Below are 18,694 nucleotides of genomic sequence, written 5' to 3'. Positions count from 1 at the left end.
ACGGGGGCTGTGGATAAGGCCACATGGCTAGTGACAGGGGGGCTGGGACCTGGGCCATGCCTTGTGCCCCAGGACAAGTGCTCTGGGGCTCCACCTCTGGGCTGATGTCTGCAGAGGCTGGGGGACAATGGGGCAGTGGAGGGAGCAGGCTCAGGGTGAGACGCCGTGAGTGAGAGGCAGTGCAGAGCGGTGGTGCTGGGGACAGCACACTCTGTCTAAAGGGGACGTTGCTAATTTGCTCCAGCTGATGGCTGTCATGGAAGAATGCAGGCCCAGCACTGCCAGAGCTTCCATTTTCAAGAGAGAAGCTGTACATCTGGGTTTTTGTGTGAAAACGTCTGATTTTTACATGTTGGCTCAAGTTTTTAAAAAACACAGTGTGGGCCAAACACAGCAGGTCCGAGGGCCAGATGAGTTCCGGGCCTCCGGGTCGTGACCCTGTGCTGGGAGGCGCGGACGGGAGCGTGGCCCCCCTTCCCGGAGCCCTCCGGCCTCTGCCTGCGCACCTGGGGTCTCCCGGGAGGAGGTGGAGAGGGCTGGTGGGGCTGTATCAGGGCCACGGGTGGAAGTGGGGAGGGGAAGCTGTGGACCCCTGAGCTCTGGGGACACCCCAACGGGTGGCTCAGGGCCACAGAGAGACTGCAAGGCTCCTGGGGGACACCTTGGCCTGGCACTCTAGGTCTCCCAGGCCTGGCCTTTCTCCAGCCTTTCTCTGCAGCTGCACTGTCCCCACGTCACTGCTGTCCTCACATACCCAAGGCTCCAGACTAACCAAATGACCAGCTGTCGCCTGTGCACACCCTGGGCTGCGCCGGGGCTGCGGAGTGGCTCTACCAGCTCACGCACAGCTAGGCCCGAGCGCCCGCCTTCCTGCCCTTGTGCCACGATGCCGCGTGCCTGACTTATCTCTGCACTGTGAGTCCGGGGCGGGCAGGGGTGCCGGGCTCACGCCTGCTTCATGGCCACGCGCCCTCAGCCTGCTCGCGGTGCGAGAGCTCAGTCCGTGGCTGCCGAATAAACAAACAAACGAGTGCAGGACAAGCCCCTCGAGGATGGGGACCTCCTTCCGTTTAGCTCATTTCTGTGACCTGCACTTGGAACGCTGCCTCACGCGTGCTGCGTGACAGCAGGTATCTGCGGAGTGAATGCAGGCGTGCGTTTGGGGGCTGGGGTGGGGGTGGCCTGCTGCAGTGGCAATGTGCTGCCAGGGGAGGGCCCCCACCCCTGGGATCCCCACGCTGAAGGCCCGGGCTGTCCTCCTGCCTCCATAAGCTCTTTGTAACACAGACCCCACGCCAGGGCCCGGCCTGGAGACCAGCGTCGGGACGCCTCCACAGCAAGTGGAGGACACGGCTGCCCACGGCGGGCCTCACCTGTGGAGTGGGAGGCCTGGAAGCCCTTCCGCTGGACCGAGTTGTCGGAGTAGAAGCGCAGGAACATGCGGCTGCCCGTGGCCAGGACGGGCTCGGGCTTCTTGCTCCCGCAGAAGCGGCCGAGGACAGGGGCCTTGGCGTCGCGCCCGTCGAACACCTCCAGGTGGTCGTAGGCACACTCGGGCTGAGACTCGATGTCCATCTCCACGAAGGTCTGGAGGTCGCAAGGGAGGAGCCGAGATTAGGAGCGTGGCTGGGGGGCAGGCGGGGCAGGGACGCCCATGGGAGCAGCCCCTGCTGGGGGTGACAGTGAGGGAGGACCCAGGAATGGGGCAATGGTAGGGGCATCCCAACATGTGCTGGGAAAGGGGCCTCTGTCGGGGCCAGACTTGGGGTTCTCCCAGGAGCAGCATGGGGGCTTGGCCGGGCCCCCCAGCCTGCAGCCTACGTGGCTCTGGGCAGCGTCGCTGGGCTTTGGAGACGGCGTGGAGGAGCAGGGGTCTCATGTGCGCTGGGGAGCAGGCACCTTACCAGCTTGACCCGGTGCCCGGGGGTGCTGGAGATGGCCCAGGTGCACTCCTTCTTGCTGGGATACTTGTCGGGCCAGTTGGGGCTGGTGATGGTGCCGCTGGTGGACGTCACCTTGTGGTCACAGCCGGCTGCAGGGAAACAAGTGACAGAAGGGGATCAGCAGGGACCCCATGCTCCGATGCCTCCTGCCCCCTCCCCTTCCTTCTGTCTCCTGCCCCCACTTACAACCTGGACTTGGGGCACGCATCACTGCCCTCTCACGCAGTGACCTGCGCCTGGGGGCACCTGGCCGCACAGTTCCTACGGAAGCCCTAGGTGAGGCGCACGTGGCAGCGTCCATGGAGGCGGCCATTGCAGGCTCCCGGGGTAAAGCCCTTGGACCTCTGCGGCCGCGGGGCCACATCCCCTCTCCCCCGCCTCGAAGCTGCCATCCTCTGACCTCCAGCGGCCTCCCCAGCCACAGGAGACTTTGGCATCTGACTCAGTTTTCCCCACCCCCGCTCCCGCCAACCTCCAAGGTGATGTCAACAAACACGCAGTCAGTCCGCCCGACACGGCCTCTCTGTTCCTTGACCTCAGCCCGGCTGGCTCTTATCTCTCTCGTCACCATGCACTGCTTCTCCACGCCACACACACATCGCCCTGAGGCCACCCCGCTCCTCCAGGCGCTCGGGCCCTCGCTGTCCCGACGACGGGCACCCAACTTTAGAGCGACCGCCATGGTCTCAATCCTTCCATCTCCTCCCAGTATTTCCTCCGTGGCTGACTCCACTGAGTCCACGGCTGGTCACCCAAGCTGCTCCTGGGCATACTCGTGGCCTTGCGCCCCCCGCCCCTCCACGGCAGCATCTTAGAAAACCCCCCGTGGACTCCGGCCTCGCCTGGGCGCCCAGGTCCCTCGGCACTCTCTCCCCGGCTCCATCGCTCACCCCTCGGCAGCTGCTGCGGACCCTCAGCCACGTCACCCCGTCCTCCTAGCAGCAGGCCACCTCTCTCCACCTCTGGAGAAAGCCGGGCCCTCGGGACCAATGAACCAATGGCTTCAACTTCTGGCCCCCCACCTGCGAACTCACCTCCCCCCGCCCCAGCATCCTCAGAGAAGGGATCCTTCCTCCCTGTCGGGACGGGCCGTCCACAACCTCGTGGCACGACCGATCCACCCTCACGCGCTCTCCCAGCCCTGCAGCCGTGAGCTTCGGTGCATCCCGAACTCGTCTCCCGTGCCCTGCCAGCCACGGTCTAGCTCTCCTTCCGAGCTCACCTTCCAGAACACTTGCCGTCACCACGTTCTCACTACTTATACCTCCTCGAGCCACAGCCATCTGGCTTCTGCCTCTGAAAAGTGTGGCCTCCCCAACTCAGATTTAAACGCTAGTTATCATTAGTCATGATCACGAAATGGTTCAGGTCCCTCTGAGGGGACATGGGCAGCCCGGCTCTGTGGCTGGGGACAATAGAGGGACGGGCGGGGTGCAGCCCGACTCTGCAGCTGGGGACAACAGAGGGACGGGCGGGGTGCAGGCCACACAGCAGCACCCAGGGTCAGAGGCTCACAGAATGAACGCACAGCCACAGAATGAAGGCCCAGAGAGCACTGCTCTCCACGTCCCTGGTGGCGGCAATCACGTTCCCATCTTCCCATGTGTGAGCTGTCCTTGTTACCCATCTGCAATTTCACGTGGCCACCTGCCCTCCCTCTTCCCACCCCGGTCTCGCACGCTCTCTGTTGGCCTTGCCCATCCACATCGCTCCCCAGATGGGCTGCCATCTCCCAGGGAGAAGAGGGACCCCTCTCTGGGGTCCTCTGCGCTGACGGATCTGTAATTAGCCTGTCACCTGAGTAAGGAGCCCAACGTGCTTCTAAAATGAATCAGAACATGGAAGATGAGCCGTCTTCCCAGCATGCTTTACCCCTGCCCTGGCTATCTTGCGTCCTTTATCAAAACCTTCTTTCTCATCGAGAGCGCAGAGACAGAATGTAGTTCAGACAACATCAGAATAAGGTGCCCTCTGGCCAGTTCTGTGAGTCAGCGACTCCACATTTGGGAAGCCTGTTGGGGTGGAAGCCCTCAGCTGTCCACTGGCTCACTGTTGAGTGTTCAGTTCTATTTTTTCTGGTCAGCAGCTCATTTGTCTATACCTCGTCTGTCCACCTACTCATGGTGAAAAGAGTCATTTGCTAAGCACCGAGCTAAGTGCTCAGAACTCAGTGCCCTGCAAAGGAGATATTATTATTTTTTTTTTTTTTTGAGACAGAGTCTCACTTTGTTGTCCAGGCTAGAGTGAGTGCCGTGGCGTCAGCCTAGCTCACAGCAACCTCAAACTCCTGGGCTCGAGTGATCCTTCTGCCTCAGCCTCCCAAGTAGCTGGGACTACAGGCATGCGCCACTATGCCCGGCTAATTTTTTTTTTATATATATATATATCAGTTGGCCAATCAATTTCTTTCTGTTTATAGTAGAGACGGGGTCTCGCTCTTGCTCAGGCTGGTTTTGAACTCCTGACCTTGAGCAATCCGCCCGCCTCGGCCTCCCAAGAGCTAGGATTACAGGCGTGAGCCACAGCGCCCGGCCAGGAGATATTATTTTTTATCATTCCCTAAATGAGGAAACTGAAGTTCAGAGAGGTCAAGTGACTCGCCCAAAGTCACACAGACATCTAGTGGTATAAGCAAGTCTGCGTTGTGCTGCTAGGTCTGGACGTCCCAGCAGGCAGGGACCACAGTGGAATCATTGCCTTAAAGTGGGCCTGTGCTGTTTCATGTCCAAAGAGGCACCGGTGACACCAGTGATGGCACGAGAGCTATTTTTAAGTACACACAGGGCTTCCGCGTCAGGAAGGCAACGACCCTGTTCCGGGGATCCCCAGGGGTCAGAAGTGTGACGTGCACCATTATGCTTGCTACAAGCTGGGCACTGCTTGGAGCACTTCACGACACCCCAACACCCCTGCCAGGCAGGTTTGAGCCCACTACATTTTACGCAGGAGCAAACCAAGGCACAGAGAGGGCAAGCAGTCACTCAAGGTTGCACAGCTGGCCAGGGAGCAGCGTGGGGCCAGGCCAGCTGGCTCGGGAGGCTGTGCTCTGAACCGCTGTCCTTTCTTGCCTCTGTGCTGGGAGCAGGTCACCACAAAGAGAGAGCCTCGGACGTGGTGTTACGAAGCACCGGCCACCATAAGAGGAGCCTGGAAAGGTGAGCTCCTCCACTCCTGACGCCACGGCCCAGGTATTTGGGGAGGGCCAGGGACACCTGTGCCCCAGGTGGGAGGCGAATCGAGGAGACCTGAGAGGCCGCTCAGCTCCCTGAGCGTCCAGCACGGGGCCCCCTCCCAGCCCAGGCGCCCCTCACCTTCTTTGCAGTCGTGCTTGTTGTCGTGGAGCACGAAGCCGCTGCGGCACTGACACTCGTAGCTGCCGAACGTGTTGACGCAATCTTGCTGGCAGCCGCCGTTATCCTTGGAGCACTCGTCCTTGTCTGTAGGGAGCAAACGAGGGCAGGCTGGGTCTGTGTGAGGTCTGGTCACCCCAGGGGAAGTGGAGGCCTGGCTGGGCTTCCCCCCAGCAGGAGAGAGCGGCAGCCGGCCAGAGGGCGGCTGGCGGGGAGTGGGCAGCCAAGGTGCTGGGGGGTCCACGGGGCACTGCGTCAAGGCAAGCAGGGCCGGCTGAGCGGGGCCCAGCTGCAGGAGAGAAAGGAGCAGTGGGTGGAGGAGGGCTGGGAGTCCGCAGCGGACCAGCTTGGGAACCCCCTACCATTACCTGCTTACTGGACAGACGGACAAGTGGAAAAACAGACACACGGACAAGCAGACTGCAAGAGAAAGGAGCAGGACGCAGGGGTCCCTCTTTTACTTCACAACAGGAAATGTCACAGACACCATCAAAATGGGAGGGGCGCATGGGGACGGTCCCCCTATCCGCGTGCAGGGGGCAGGGGGAGTGGAGAGCACCAGTTCTGTCCGGCCAGAGGGGGGCAGGCCAGGGTGGCTGAGCGGAGGCAGGGCCTGGGGAGGCACCGAAGCCCCCATCCCATTCCGTCCAAGGTGAGGTTCCTGAGTAACAAGGGGTCCGGGAGGCCTGGCAGGCCTCACTGGGGGGTCCGGTTTCTTTTCTGCACTCGGAATTTGAGCTGGTGGGGGCGTCCCCGAGGAGGCTGCAGAGCTGGCCTCTTTTCTGAAACGAGAGAGAGAAGGAGAAAGGGGACCGAGGGGTGGGGGTGCAGGGCAGGGGCCAGGGAGGGGCGCTGAGAACACCAGACCCAGGCCTCCGGGGCAGGCCGCGGGCGGGGTGGGAAGGCAGGTGGACACACATGCAGGGCCATGTCCGGGCGCAGCCAGGGCACGGAGGGCTGGGTTAGCAGGGGGGGAGGCACAGCGACAGGGACGACAGGGACGGAGACAGAGCCTGTGGCGGGAGAAGGCCTGGAGCGACGCGCGTGCGCATCGGGAAGGAGAGATCCGGGGAGCGGGACACGGAAGGGCGCGGAGGGCGCCCCACTCTGCCTCTCGCTCTGGCGGCTGCGTCTACAGAACGTGTCAGACACAGACACACGCTCGCACGAACACGCTGCAGACACGGGATCCCCGCACAGCCCTGTGCACGGATGACTGCAGCCCACACGTGCAACATAGACACTGATCCACAGACACACACATCCGTGTGCGGGTGGCACACGCCACCCACACACGCAGACATCCACAACAAAGCACACTGATGTAGACACAGACACCGGTAACCACACACACACACACACACACACACACACACACACACACACACACGTCACACCCACAAGAGACACAGCACGTACTCCCATACATGCGTCAGGAAGCAGGCACAGATACAAACACAGAAGAAGTGGGACACACGTGTGCACACAGGCATGTGGGCACCACACAAAGACACATGTAAAGGCAGACCTGCACATGCACTCACAGGAACACCCACACGTGCACTAACTCACAGCAGCACACAGGGTCACAGGTGTGTGTATGCCACATACTCTCGGGAGTGTCCGTGGTCATTTGGGGCACAGTGTGCCTGGCATAGAGCCAGGCATTCAGGGGAGGTGTGTGGGTCCCAGTGGACACCCAGAATTCCAGGTGAGCCATGAGGTAGGAAAAGATGTCTGCTCCACTCGACTGGCCAGGTGGACTCTGTGCCGGGGCCCCGTGCCTGGTGTCCGTTGGGAGGGGGCCCGAGGGCTGGAACACTAGCCCCCAGAGGACCCTGCCTCTCCATCCTGGGCTCAGGCGGGTTGGACCCCCCAGGCACCTAGGGACAAGTGGTGGAAGCCCCAAGTCCTTCCCAAGGGCAGTGCTCAGTGACCACATCAGAGGGGCCTGATCGAGGGCAGCAGCCCTGCTGGATGTGGGGGTTGGGACACCCCATGACCCACCGTGGGGGTCCTGGCCAGTGGCTGTGCTGGGAGCATCAGTGGGCCCAACTCATGGACTGAGCAAAGACTTCCCTGACATGTTCTGATCCCCACCCCCTCCTTGTATTTGCACCCCAAATACCTGGTCCAGTGGCTGGCACACAGTAGGGGTAAAGTAACTACTGGCCAAATGAATGAGTGAATGGGTAAGTGAATGGCTGAATGAATGAATGAGGGAAGGTGAGTCCTAAGGAAGGCTGCTTCAGCTCCGGGTACAAGTATGGGCTGGGCAGCCTCCCCTCGGAGCCAGGGGAGAGGGCTGCGGGAGGGGCAGGGCGGGAGGTGGCACGGGCCCAGGCAAGGAGATGGCACTCACCCTACAGTGCCCAAATGCCCTGGAAGGTGGCTGGGGTCAGACTGGAGGTCTTCAGGCTCTTTCTTCTGCTTCTTGGCTTAGAGTCTCTTCGATGGGTGTCCCAAAAGTCCAAACAGCCCCCCTCCTGGGGGGGCCACAGTCAGATGCCCCAGGCCCTGAGGGCTGAACCTGGATGCCCACTGGTGGGGGTCCTCTGCAGCTCTCTCATGCGATGGGCCAATGTGTGTGCACACGCGTATGCGTGTGCATGTGTGTGTGTCTCTGTGCAGGGCTGCAGGGGGTGGGCACGGTGTTGTGCATAGGGTGGGGGAGGAGGGCAGTAACTCCAGGCCTGACAGCTTTGAGTGTCGGTCCCCCGCCTCCTCCAAGACTGGAGCAACAGAAGGGCAGGAAGAGACGAGAGTAAGCAGGTAATGGTTTCCTCGGGGCGGAGCCCACCTCTGAGCAGGTTACGTCCCCTCAGCCCTCTGGAGAGCCCCTCGTGTGAGTCCCAGGTGGGCACAGGGAGGAAAGGGATTGGCATTGCAAGGGAGGGTCTCAGCAAGCAGTGGCCGGGGGCTGTGGGCAGAAGGTCAACGGGGCACTTTAAGCAGAGCAGGGTGGCTGGCAGTGCCAAGCGGGGGACCAGTGCACGGGGGCAGGTGCACGCATCCAGGTGGGGCAGGTGGGGTGCAGGGCGGCCACATGGGGGGCTTGAGGATGCAGGAGCCTGGGCGAAGGAGGGGAAAAGGAAGGCAGCGTGGACTCGGCCATGGGCGTTCTGCCTTCCTGCCCGCCCCCGTCCGGCCTGCCTGGCGTGATGGGGTGAGGAGCCCCAGGCTGTTCCTCCATGACAACACCTGCTCTGGCCAGCCCGTCGACCTCCCGCTGTCCCCCACGCTCCACTCCATGGAGCTCCTGCCGTCCCTTGAGGACACCAGCCTCCTATGGCCTCACCCCAGGGTGAAGGAATAAAGGGTTCATGACACAGGGCAGGGGTGTCCTGGGACCCCAGAGGCCCAGCTCAGAGAGGCTGGGCAGGGGGATGCTGGCTACCACGTAGCCCACCTGGGGCTACTGAAGGGTCAGATGAGGCTGAGGGACTGGAGCCCAGGCCTCCCACAGGGCAGCTCTCAGTTTGCGTGTGCTGATGGCATCTGAGACCCTGCCCACAGGCTCAGCGGGGGTCTGGAGGCTTTGGTGCAGAAGGAAGGGGCGACTCCTGATTCTGAAGGCCCCGGCATGAGCCTGTCTGGCTTGTGCAGGGTCTGATTAGAGAGAACCTGCCCCACGTGGTCCAAGGCAAACAAACACCCTCCTCTCCTCCACCCACCCCACGTTCTTGGCCAGACTGAACTCTCTGTTCTCAGGACCTGCCCTCTCTCCAGCCTCGGCCCTGCGTGGCTTCCAACACCCGGGACGCCCTCTCCTTCACTTCTGTGCGCTTATGTCCGCCCATCCTTAGGTCCGGGCATTATAGCCCTGCGGTCTCAAGAATAACGGGGTTCAGATGCCAGAGGAGCTGGCCTGCGGGAAGGGGTGGTGGGAGAAGCAGGGGGCAGACTCTGATCTCGGGCACCTGGGGGTGCTGGGGAGTACCGGGTGCAGGGCGGGCAGAAGGGGAGCCCCGTCCTCCAAGGGGAGGCAGGGCTGGGAGCTGGGGAGTCCAAGGATACCTGAGAAGAAGTGGGCCTTGAAGCCCTTTTTGGACACGGTGTTGTCGGACTTGAACTCCACGCGCATGTTGTTGTACTGGGAGGTGATGACCTCGGGCTTCTCGGAGCCACAGAACTTGCCGTGCAGCTTGGAGTCGGCCGTGAGTCCGCTGCGCACCTCCACAAAGTCGTACTTGCACACCTGCGGGGGAGCCCAGCTCCAGGCCTGCCTCCTCCAGGAAGCCCCCTTGACCACTCCCACCCTGGGGCGCTCTCTGTTCTGCAGATCCTTTAGCCTTCGGGTAGCTGCTCCCCGCATTGGAGCCTCCTGGGGTCCCTGCGCACACCCAAGCCCGGCCCACGCCTTCCCTTGCTGAACTGGCCTCCCTGACTCGATGTCCTTCACCCCACTTGCCACAAGACCCCCGGCCTCCAAGGCCCTGTCCCCGAGCCTGTGGTGCCTCCCTGCATTGGGAGCAGTCTCTCCTCCTCGACATGCACACAGCATTCCCGCCTGGACCTCTCTCGGTCCACGTCCTACACCTTCCCACCCCTCTTCAGCCCCGGGTGGCACTTACGTCGTTGCCTTCTGTCTCGAAGAAGTCAAACTGCAGGGAGATACGGTACTGGGTGGGGGCCACCAGCTGCCAGATGCAGTTTTTGTTGGGGGGGTACTCCTTGGGCCAGCCGGGGCTGGTGATGGAGCCATTGAGCTTGGTGAGGAATCCGCCACAGGCAGCTGGGGGGACAAGGGAGGTGGCACCATCTGCAGGGGGGGTCCCTGCTGGGGCACGGCTAGGGACATGGTGTGGTGCAGTAAGGAGGGGACGGGGTAGGGGTGGCTGTGGACTCCCACAGCCTGGGGGCCTGTGTCTGGTCCCCAAGGGACAGACAAAGAGAAGCAGGATGAGGTGCATGCCTTCAGAGGTGGCCTTATAAGGGGACAGGAGCAGGGCAGTCCCGACAGGCACGGGAGCTCAGGGGTGCAGCAAGATGGGCACAGTGAGCTGGAGCCGTTAGCCTGGGGGTGCCGTCACCAGCATCTCGGGGGAGTGCACAGAGGGGCTGAAACCCAGTGCCTGTCCAAGAACAGTGGTTTCCAAATTGTGGCTCATAACCGTCTGGTGGGTGGTGATATTGATTGGCAAGTCACGATCAGCATTTATTAAAAAATGAATAAGCATGAAAAAAAGAAAAACCCAAGCCAGAGCGCATCACATCTGGTAACAGCATATTCTTGGAGGTTGCCGTACAAAATGCATTTCTCATCTGTGAATTGTGAAGAGTGCCAGGGTGTCCTTCCAGCTTTCTGGGGAAGGGGTCTGTCCAGGGGAGTAAGCAGTCTCAGCTGGGGGGCCGGGGCTGGGGAGGGAACGGGGTCGGAGACAGTCCAGGGGCACTCACCCTCACAGCGGCGCTTGTCCGGGGCCAGCTCGTACCCAGGGTCACAGCTGCACTTGTAGCTGCCCAGGGTGTTGAGGCAGCGCTGTTCACAGCCCCCGCGGTTGGGCCGGGAGCACTCGTCCACCTCTGCGGGGATGGGGGGACAGGGTGTCACAGACTCCAGGTTGGGGCTTGGGTCTCTCTTCCTGCCTCTGCTTGAGGGTCAAGTCCAGGGTCCCTCAGGCTTCCTGTGACCACCCCTCACCCTAATTAACGCAGGTGGGGAAGTCAGCAGTGAGCCTCACTGGTCTATACTCAGCTCCGAGGCCCCAGCCGGCCCTCCAAGGCTGCTCGGAACCCACGGTGGACCCCACAAAGCCTTCCTTCCGAGCACACGGGCCGGGCTGGTGGCCACTACCATTATTTCCCAATGCCTCTCGTGTGCCGTTCCCTGACTGAGGAGCCTCCTTTCATTTCTCCTTCCATCCTTGCACGCAGCCTGTGACGGAAGGACTGTTACTATGCCCATTTTGAAGATGAGAAACTGAGGCTCAGCGAGAAAACCCTGCCCGAGGTATCCACCCGCCTTGCTTTCTCCCCGAGCTCGGAAGGCACATCCTGCCTGTACTCATCGGGCGGCCCCTTTCCCCCAGCTGGCCTGAGCTCCTCCGGGGCAGGCCCCAGGGTGGCGCTGGCACCTCCGTGCCTCTGCGGGCCTGTGTGGAAGGAGGGAGTGGAGAAGGAAGGACGGGCAGGAAGGCTAGCCATTGGGTGGGCAGGGGGGGCGGCACCTTTGAAGAAGTTGACGGCGAAGCCGGCTTTGTTAATGGACCCGTCGGAGACGAACTTGAGCCAGAGGCGGCTGGACGTGCTCTTGATGTCGTCGGGCTTCTCGTAGCCACAGTAGCGCCCGATGAGGGTGCTGCTTTCGCTGTGCCCGTCGCGCACCTCCAGGTAGTCGTAGGCACAGCTGTCGTGGCGCTCGATCTGGGGGTCAGAGGTCGGGGGTCAGGGGTCGATCAGCGGAAGGGGCTCTGGCTGCCAGCCACCCACCCTGCAGGGGGCCTGCAGAGACGGGGGATTGGGGTGTCACAGGGTCTCCGACCTACCTCAAAGGACTGGAACGTGAGGCCCACGTGGAAGCCCTCGGACACCTGGATCCGCCAGATGCAGACTTTGCTGGGCCGGTAATCGTCTGGGTAGTTGGGTGACTGAATGTGGCCGTTGTCCTTTTTCACATCACCCCCGCAGATGGCTTTGGGGACGGACACAGGGTGAGGTGGGAAGGGCGCTCGGTTAGCACGCTCTGCCCTGCTTTCGAGGGCGGCCCGGCCCTCCAGCCTCCCCACACCCTTGGCTTCCCGATGCCCACCAATCCCACACTCTCCCTGCTTCCCCTCTGGGGACCCACGCCCCTGCCCCTCGGGTGCCAGGAGGGGCTCGTTCTCCAGGGACCTCATGCCTGACAACCCCCACCATGCCCTGCCCCAGTACCTTCGTAGGCTGCGAAGAAGCCCTTTCCAACCCAGTTGCTGCTGCTGCGGAATTCCACCCAGAGGCGGCTGTCGGTGGAGACGATGGGCTCGGGGAGTTTGCCCCCGCAGAACCGGCCTGCACAGACGGTGTGGACGGGGCAGCCGTGAGCCAGTGCCTGGAGAAGCCCCCCCTCTCCGGGAGGCTCCGGCGCTCGGGCCCTGGTCTGTGGCCACCCCACTGCACACGGCCCCGAGACCCCACACCCTCGGCTGGCTTCCATGGGGTCCCAGGTCCAACTTGGCTTTGCAGAGCCAGAGACCACTTGAGGGCTAGGACACGAGTCTGCTTCTAGGAGGAAAGGTGGATCTTCATATATCCGACTATACACACCTTTTTTCACCTTTCAAAGGGTATATAACCATCACTACTTAACTTCTCTTATTTGGTCTCCATGCCAGAAATAACAACCAGAAACAAACACAGCTTTCTCTGCACGTTACAAACTGCTCTCACAGACATGTTTTTATTTGCTCAAAGGCAGGGGATGCCCCGGGACCCCAAATAAATCTCAGAATCTGGTGACTGGGTCCAAAAAGTTTCCCTTTGACAGAGCCTTTTGACTAAGGGTTTCCTGAAGGGACTGGAAGTCAATCCAAAGCCAAATCCCTATTAGCGATGCTTGAAATTATTTGCATATTGTATATGCATAATTCACGTTAAAGTTAACTGTTTCATAAATTTACACATATAGTTCATTTAAAAGAAGGGGGGGGGCATCCCCTTTGAAATAAAGACCAACAAAAGTCAACATACATGGGTGAGGCCGGCCATCTGTGGAATTCTTTGCAGTCAAGAATCGACTTGGGATGATTTGTGTGTTCCTAATAAGGTTGGGTGTTTCCCAACTTCCAGCAAGGGACAGAGGGTGCTGGCCGAGGAATGTAAGTTATGAAAAAGCAACTGCAACCCTGGAAACGCTAACACGTCTGCAGGAGGAAGTGTTGTAATGACAGCTGCTTTGGGCGACTAAAAAGAAATACTGGAATATCAGAAACTGGGGGGGAAAACAGGGTTAGCGTGAATTAGTCAGGCTGCTTTGGGCACGGGCTGGGTGGCAAAGATTCTACCACTAAAGAGCAGCCCTGAGCCCCTTAGGGTCGTGTCCAGTTCAGAGGACACTCACACAGCTCCTCAGGCTTCACGCAGACCCCCTCGGGGACCACCTGCCACCCTCTGCCCTAATTCTAGGTTCATTGAAGCACCTTCTGCTCTGAAGTTTTGACCCATTTATTTATCTCCCACTGACTCAGTCCCCAACGCACCCGCTACCAGGGACAAAGCATCCCGCGCAGACCAGGCCGGGCCGCTGCGCAGGTATGTGGCATCTGCAGTGAGCTAAGAGAAGGGCAGGTAGATTTACAGAGAGTCTCTTTCGAGCCAGGTTGCACCATGGGCATCCGACAGCCAGACTTTGCAGGCAGAGAAAACGGGGGCACCTCCAAAATCGCCCAGGTGAGGAGGAGAGCCTGGGGCCGTGGAGGTGCACAGAATAGTCTGCCCAGCTCTCTTTAACAGCTCCTATCAGTCCCTGAACCCACAGTGACAGCCACCCTCGGAGGGACGCCTGGAAGCCTGCATTGAGGACTCTGAGGTCCGGATTGGGGACAGGACTTGCTCAGTGTCACATGGCTAGTTACAGAAGCCTATACCCGGACTCCTGGTTCCCAGGCCAGGACGCCGCCCCTGGCCAAGGGCTGGGCCCCGGAGCAGGAGGAAGAAAGCGTGGTGAGGGTGGTTCTAAGAAGGATCAGCCGTGGCGGAGGCAGGGGTGGCGAGCGCCCTTACCTCGGAGGGGCGCCTTCCTCCAGAAGCCGTCTCTGACCTCCACGTAGTCGTACCAGCACAGGCGGCTGCGGTATAGGTCCATGGACGTGAAGTTCAGGATGATCTGGGGGCGAGGGGGCGGGAAGAGCATCACGCCCCGCCCCACACTGGCCGGCCCCCGCCAGCCCCACAACCACCGCCCACCTCGTGCTAGGCGGGTCGCCGTGGTAAGAGTTATCGGGTTCTGAAAAGGAGCTCCTGGCCCAGGCATGACATTCCTTCCCAGCCATCTGCCAGTTACGGTCATTGTCCCCAGATGGTCATTGTCCCCAGACGGCCCTGGCCAGTCCTCATGGGAAGTGCATGGCCTCTCTGTTCCCCTCTCAAGACACATGAGAGCCCGGGGGTCCCACGGCACTGTCCCCCCCCACCCCCCAGGGAGGAGCCAGCGCTTTGGTTCAAATGACAACTCCGGCTCTCCGCGTTGTCAACTTAAACCCCACAGATTTATGTAAAGGGAACACAGGTCTCCTCGGTGACAGGGAGGACCCCAGGCGGCGCCAGGGCACTGGGGCGACTGAAATGGGAATGAAGGGTGCGGGAGGACGGGCTGGGCCCTCGGTCAACACTGAGCACTGACTCGGGCAGGGGCTGGGGCAGGCCGACTGCCGCGGATACCGGATGCGAATCCTGTCCCCGGGGAGCTTAGGACAAGGGACGAGACGCCCGTGAGAAACCTCAGACTCCAGTCACCCGGCCCGGGGCTGAACCTCGGCTCTGCACTTCCTGCCGCGAGTCCTTGGGCAAACCACCCAGCCTCCCTGACCTCACTGCATCTCCCGTGGGGACAGGAGCCCCTACGCTGACACAGCACTTGCTGGGGACAGGCACTGTCTGTCCTGAGCGCCGTGTCGGGCTCTTAGCACGTCGAATGCTCATGATGCTGGAGCGACGGGCAACACCTTGGTAAGGGCCAATTCTCCCAGCAGATGGCCTTTTAGAGGAGAGAACACATTTCCCAGCAGGGAAACCACTTCCTTGGTGGTTTCCGGAGCGAGCCCCAAAGCCTGTTGTGTGTTCAGAACTCCAGCAAGCACAGACGCTGCCTGTGAGGCATGTGCGATGGACACTGGCAGGCCGAGGGGACTCCCGTTCTGTGACAGCGGACCTTGCTGGTCCTCAAACACACCAAGCCTATTCCTACCCCAGGGCCTTTGCACTTGCTGCCTGGAAGCTCTTCCCAGATGCCTGCCTGGGGTGTCCCCTCACTTCCTGCCAGTTTCTGCTCCAGCATGAATGGGGCCTTCCCCGCCCGTCCCACGTGAAGCAGTATCCCACACGCTGCTGGCTTCCTCCCTAACACTCACCGCCATCTGACCTACTGCACATTTACTTATTTGTTTATTGTTGCTCCCCTACCCTGCACCAAAATGTAAGCCACATGAGGACAGGGATTCTGTTTAATTTTCTGTGGAGTCCTCAGCACATGGCATGTAGCAGGTGCTTAATTTCTTAAACAGAATTTTGCTTTTGGCAATCTACTCTACAGATATACTTTCCCAGGCGTTACAGATGTACGTTTAAAGATATTTATTATAGCATTTTTATAATAACGAAAACTTAGGAAAACTTAAATCAAATATTCATCAATACAGACCTTCAGGGGGCAACTGAATAATTAAATTAAGGGAAACTGAGAGGGTGGAATTCTACACAGCCGTAAACATGACAGATAGATCTACGTGTGCTGACATGGAGAATGACCACGGCTCGCTGTCGAGCACACCGCATGTTGCAGAAGACCACATGTGTGCACATACAATTCCTTTTCGCTTTGTATGTATATGCACACACACATACACACATGCTCACATACATGTGTACCCCTAGGAGGTCTGGAAGGACACACCAAAGTGTTACCAAGGCTTAGTGCCCTCTGATGAGTGGGGTTTGGAGGAGGATTAAGGGGAGAATATTCACTTTTTACTTTATGCATTTCTAGATTGTTCGAATATGTTACGACGCACATGTTATCATTATATCTAACGAACAACAAAAATACCCGTAAAAGAGTCGCTGGGTGGAAGAGGATGCAGAGGGCGGAGAGGGGGCACTCTGGCTCCTAAGCTTCCACCCTTTGCCACTACACCACGGGGACCCGCCAACCAATTCTGTGCTGAGAACGAGCGCCCACATTCTCTGCATCTTTGGAAGCAACCCTGGCTCTGCTGAGGGAGGATGACTTCAGACGCAGTAAAGAAGAAACCACTCCCAGCTGGCGGAACCCCCAGGGGCCCACCCAAGACGTCCTAAGAGGCAGGAGGAACCCAAGGTCACCTCGCTTGGGAGGAAGACACCTGTGCTGGTGGTTGGGGCATCTCACGGGGGCACGGCAACGGCTATATGGAGACCGGAGGTGTCTAATTAAGAGCTGTGCCCACAGCTGTCATGTAGGCACCGCTGGGCCCTGGTGTTGGGGCACTGCCCTTTGCCCCAGCAAACTTGGCAGCTCCACCACCTCCTGGCTGGTTGACCTGGGGCCTGCGGCTCAGTTTCCCTGAGCCTCGAGGTCTTTGTCTAAAAACCGGAGGTGATCAAAATGATGCCACTGGGCAGTTGGGGGGACTGAATGAAATACGAGGTGTAGAGTCTCCTGGAGTGCCCTGCGTGGGGGAAGTGTTGCATGCCAGCAGGGGCCAGCTGAAGGGACACTTCACGTGGCTCACACCTGCAATCCTAGCACTCTGGGAGGCCGAGGCAGGCGGATCACTCAAGGTCAGGAGTTCGAAACCAGCCTGAGCAAGAGTGAGACCCCGTCTCTACTAAAAATAGAAAGAAATTAATTGGCCAACTAAAAATACATAGAAAAAAATTAGCTGGGCACGGTGATGCACACCTGTAGTCCCAGCTACTCGGGAGGCTGAGGCAGGAGGATCGCTTGAGCCCAGGAGTTGGAGGTTGCTGTGAGCTAGGCTGATGCCACGGCACTCTAGCCTGGGCAACAGAGTGAGACTCTGTCTCAAAAAAAAAAGAAAGGAGGAGGGAGGGAGGGAGGGAGGGAGGGAGGAACCTCGCTTCTCATTCTAGGGACAGAGCCACTCTGTGCCAGCTGAGCACGTTTCCCCTAGGTGACACACGTCTGCCCCCAGGCTGACCTTGCCACGTGGTCTCAGGCACGATGTCGAACTCTGTGCCTTCCTGTCCTTGTTTGTAAGAGGTTCATGATAAGAATATCAGCCACACAGGGCTCAGGGGAATTATATTAGTGTGTGTAAAGTTTACAGCAACCTCTCATTACATGTGTGTAGACTTGGAGGACCCCAAAGGTAGCTTTCAGAGGGGCCCCTGCCTTGCGTGGCGTGCCCACGACACGCGTAACTGTACAAGATGAGGTGTAGCTGCCACTCACACGTCTGGCCGTAAGCTGAACTGGCAGCAACTGAAAAACAACCTCTCAGCTGCCAAAATAGATGTCAAAGTCCATCTGCCAAACCAGGTGGCTTTATTTAAGGTTTACTGTTGAAAGACCATAGACTTTGGAGTCTGAGTGCGGTTTTACTGCTACTGCCCATGTGCACTTGGGCAGATTTTCTCAAGTGCTTTGAGCCCCGGCTGTCTCGGCTATCCAGCAGGATAACAGCGCCGGGGTTGTAAAAAAGTTGTAGGGTGTGATTAGGTCGTGCGTGAAAGATGCCTAAGAACAGAGTGGCTGCTGTTATTCTATGACACCAGCCTCTTCGGACTGCCTGACTCTGCGGGCCTTTCAAAGTTTGTGCCATCTGGGATTCAACTCTACAGCTTCATGCAGGTTTTTGCTTTATGGGTTTCTACAACCATGCATTGACTAAATTGGAATTTTTATCCCTAGCCCACTTCTTTCCCTGTGGCTCCAGGCAGGCGTCTGGAAAAGATGGGAGTTTTCTGGGAATGGTGTAAGGAGGGGGCCCGAGGCACAGGAAGGCTCCTGGGGCAAGGCCATGTGTCTGCCAGAGAGACTAGGGCCAGCCCAGGGCAGCCAAGAACAGCAGAGAAGGACACTGACCCTGACCAAGCGGCCATACCCCTGCCAGCTGAGTAAAAGTCCTGAACAGGGGAGAAAGCAACGCTGCCCATGGCTCCATGCTCCTCAGGGACAGGGACTGTCATGTGCACCTGGACAACCCCAGTGCCTGGCCCAGTGCCGGGCACATAGCAGGCACCCGGGTTTGCCGAGGAGCACTAAAGTAACTGTCGAAGTGCAGCAGGGCGTTAGAACACACATGGTATTGCAATCATAGACTTTTGTGCCATCATCCGGTTCTATGTCATCTTGGGCAAGTTACAGAAATTTTCCAGGTCTGTTTTCTCACATGCAAAACAGGGATAACGTCGGTACCTGGCCTGAAATGTCGCTGTGCTAGATAAAAGATATAACACACGCAAAGAATTTAACACGTGCCTGCTTGATAGTTTGCTGGATAATTGTTATTATTTTTTAAAAATAGGGTCTCACTCTGTCACCCAGGCTGGAGAGCAGTGCGGCAACCATCTCTTACTGCAAGCTCAAATTCCTGGGGTCAAGAGATCCTCCTACCTCAGCCTCCTGAGCAGCTGGGATTACAGGCACGCACTACCATACCCAGTTAATTCCTTAAAAATTTTTTGTAGAGATGGGGTCTTGCTATGTTGCCCAGGCCAATTTGGAACTCCTGGCCTCAAGTGATCCTCCCGCCTTGGCGTCCC

The 18,694-nt window shown here is 59.2% G+C and overlaps 1 protein-coding gene across 3 annotated transcripts in view; it reads right to left on the bottom strand.

Moving 5' to 3' along the window:
- Positions 1-18,694, bottom strand: part of BMP1 (bone morphogenetic protein 1) — a 37,666-nt gene that overhangs the window by 2,422 nt on the left and 16,550 nt on the right. For 2 of the 3 annotated variants that reach the window (XM_012739267.3, XM_012739269.2), the window contains 10 exons: positions 13,994-14,096; positions 12,167-12,283; positions 11,782-11,927; positions 11,464-11,659; positions 10,694-10,819; positions 9,868-10,028; positions 9,311-9,491; positions 5,255-5,380; positions 1,905-2,032; positions 1,374-1,587 (listed from right to left, as the gene is read on the bottom strand). In XM_012739267.3, coding sequence (XP_012594721.1) covers positions 1,374-1,587; positions 1,905-2,032; positions 5,255-5,380; positions 9,311-9,491; positions 9,868-10,028; positions 10,694-10,819; positions 11,464-11,659; positions 11,782-11,927; positions 12,167-12,283; positions 13,994-14,096 — 1,498 coding nt within the window. Of the gene's footprint in view, positions 1-1,373; positions 1,588-1,904; positions 2,033-5,254; positions 5,381-5,714; positions 6,076-9,310; positions 9,492-9,867; positions 10,029-10,693; positions 10,820-11,463; positions 11,660-11,781; positions 11,928-12,166; positions 12,284-13,993; positions 14,097-18,694 lie in introns of those variants that run through there. The other variant, XM_012739270.3, reaches the window with a different exon arrangement.

The sequence above is a fragment of the Microcebus murinus genome, chromosome 24 (assembly GCF_040939455.1).
Source record: "Microcebus murinus isolate Inina chromosome 24, M.murinus_Inina_mat1.0, whole genome shotgun sequence".
Taxonomy (NCBI): domain Eukaryota; kingdom Metazoa; phylum Chordata; class Mammalia; order Primates; family Cheirogaleidae; genus Microcebus; species Microcebus murinus.
The sequence above is the reverse complement of the archived record's forward strand: the minus strand, read 5'-3'. Positions and strand labels throughout refer to the sequence as shown.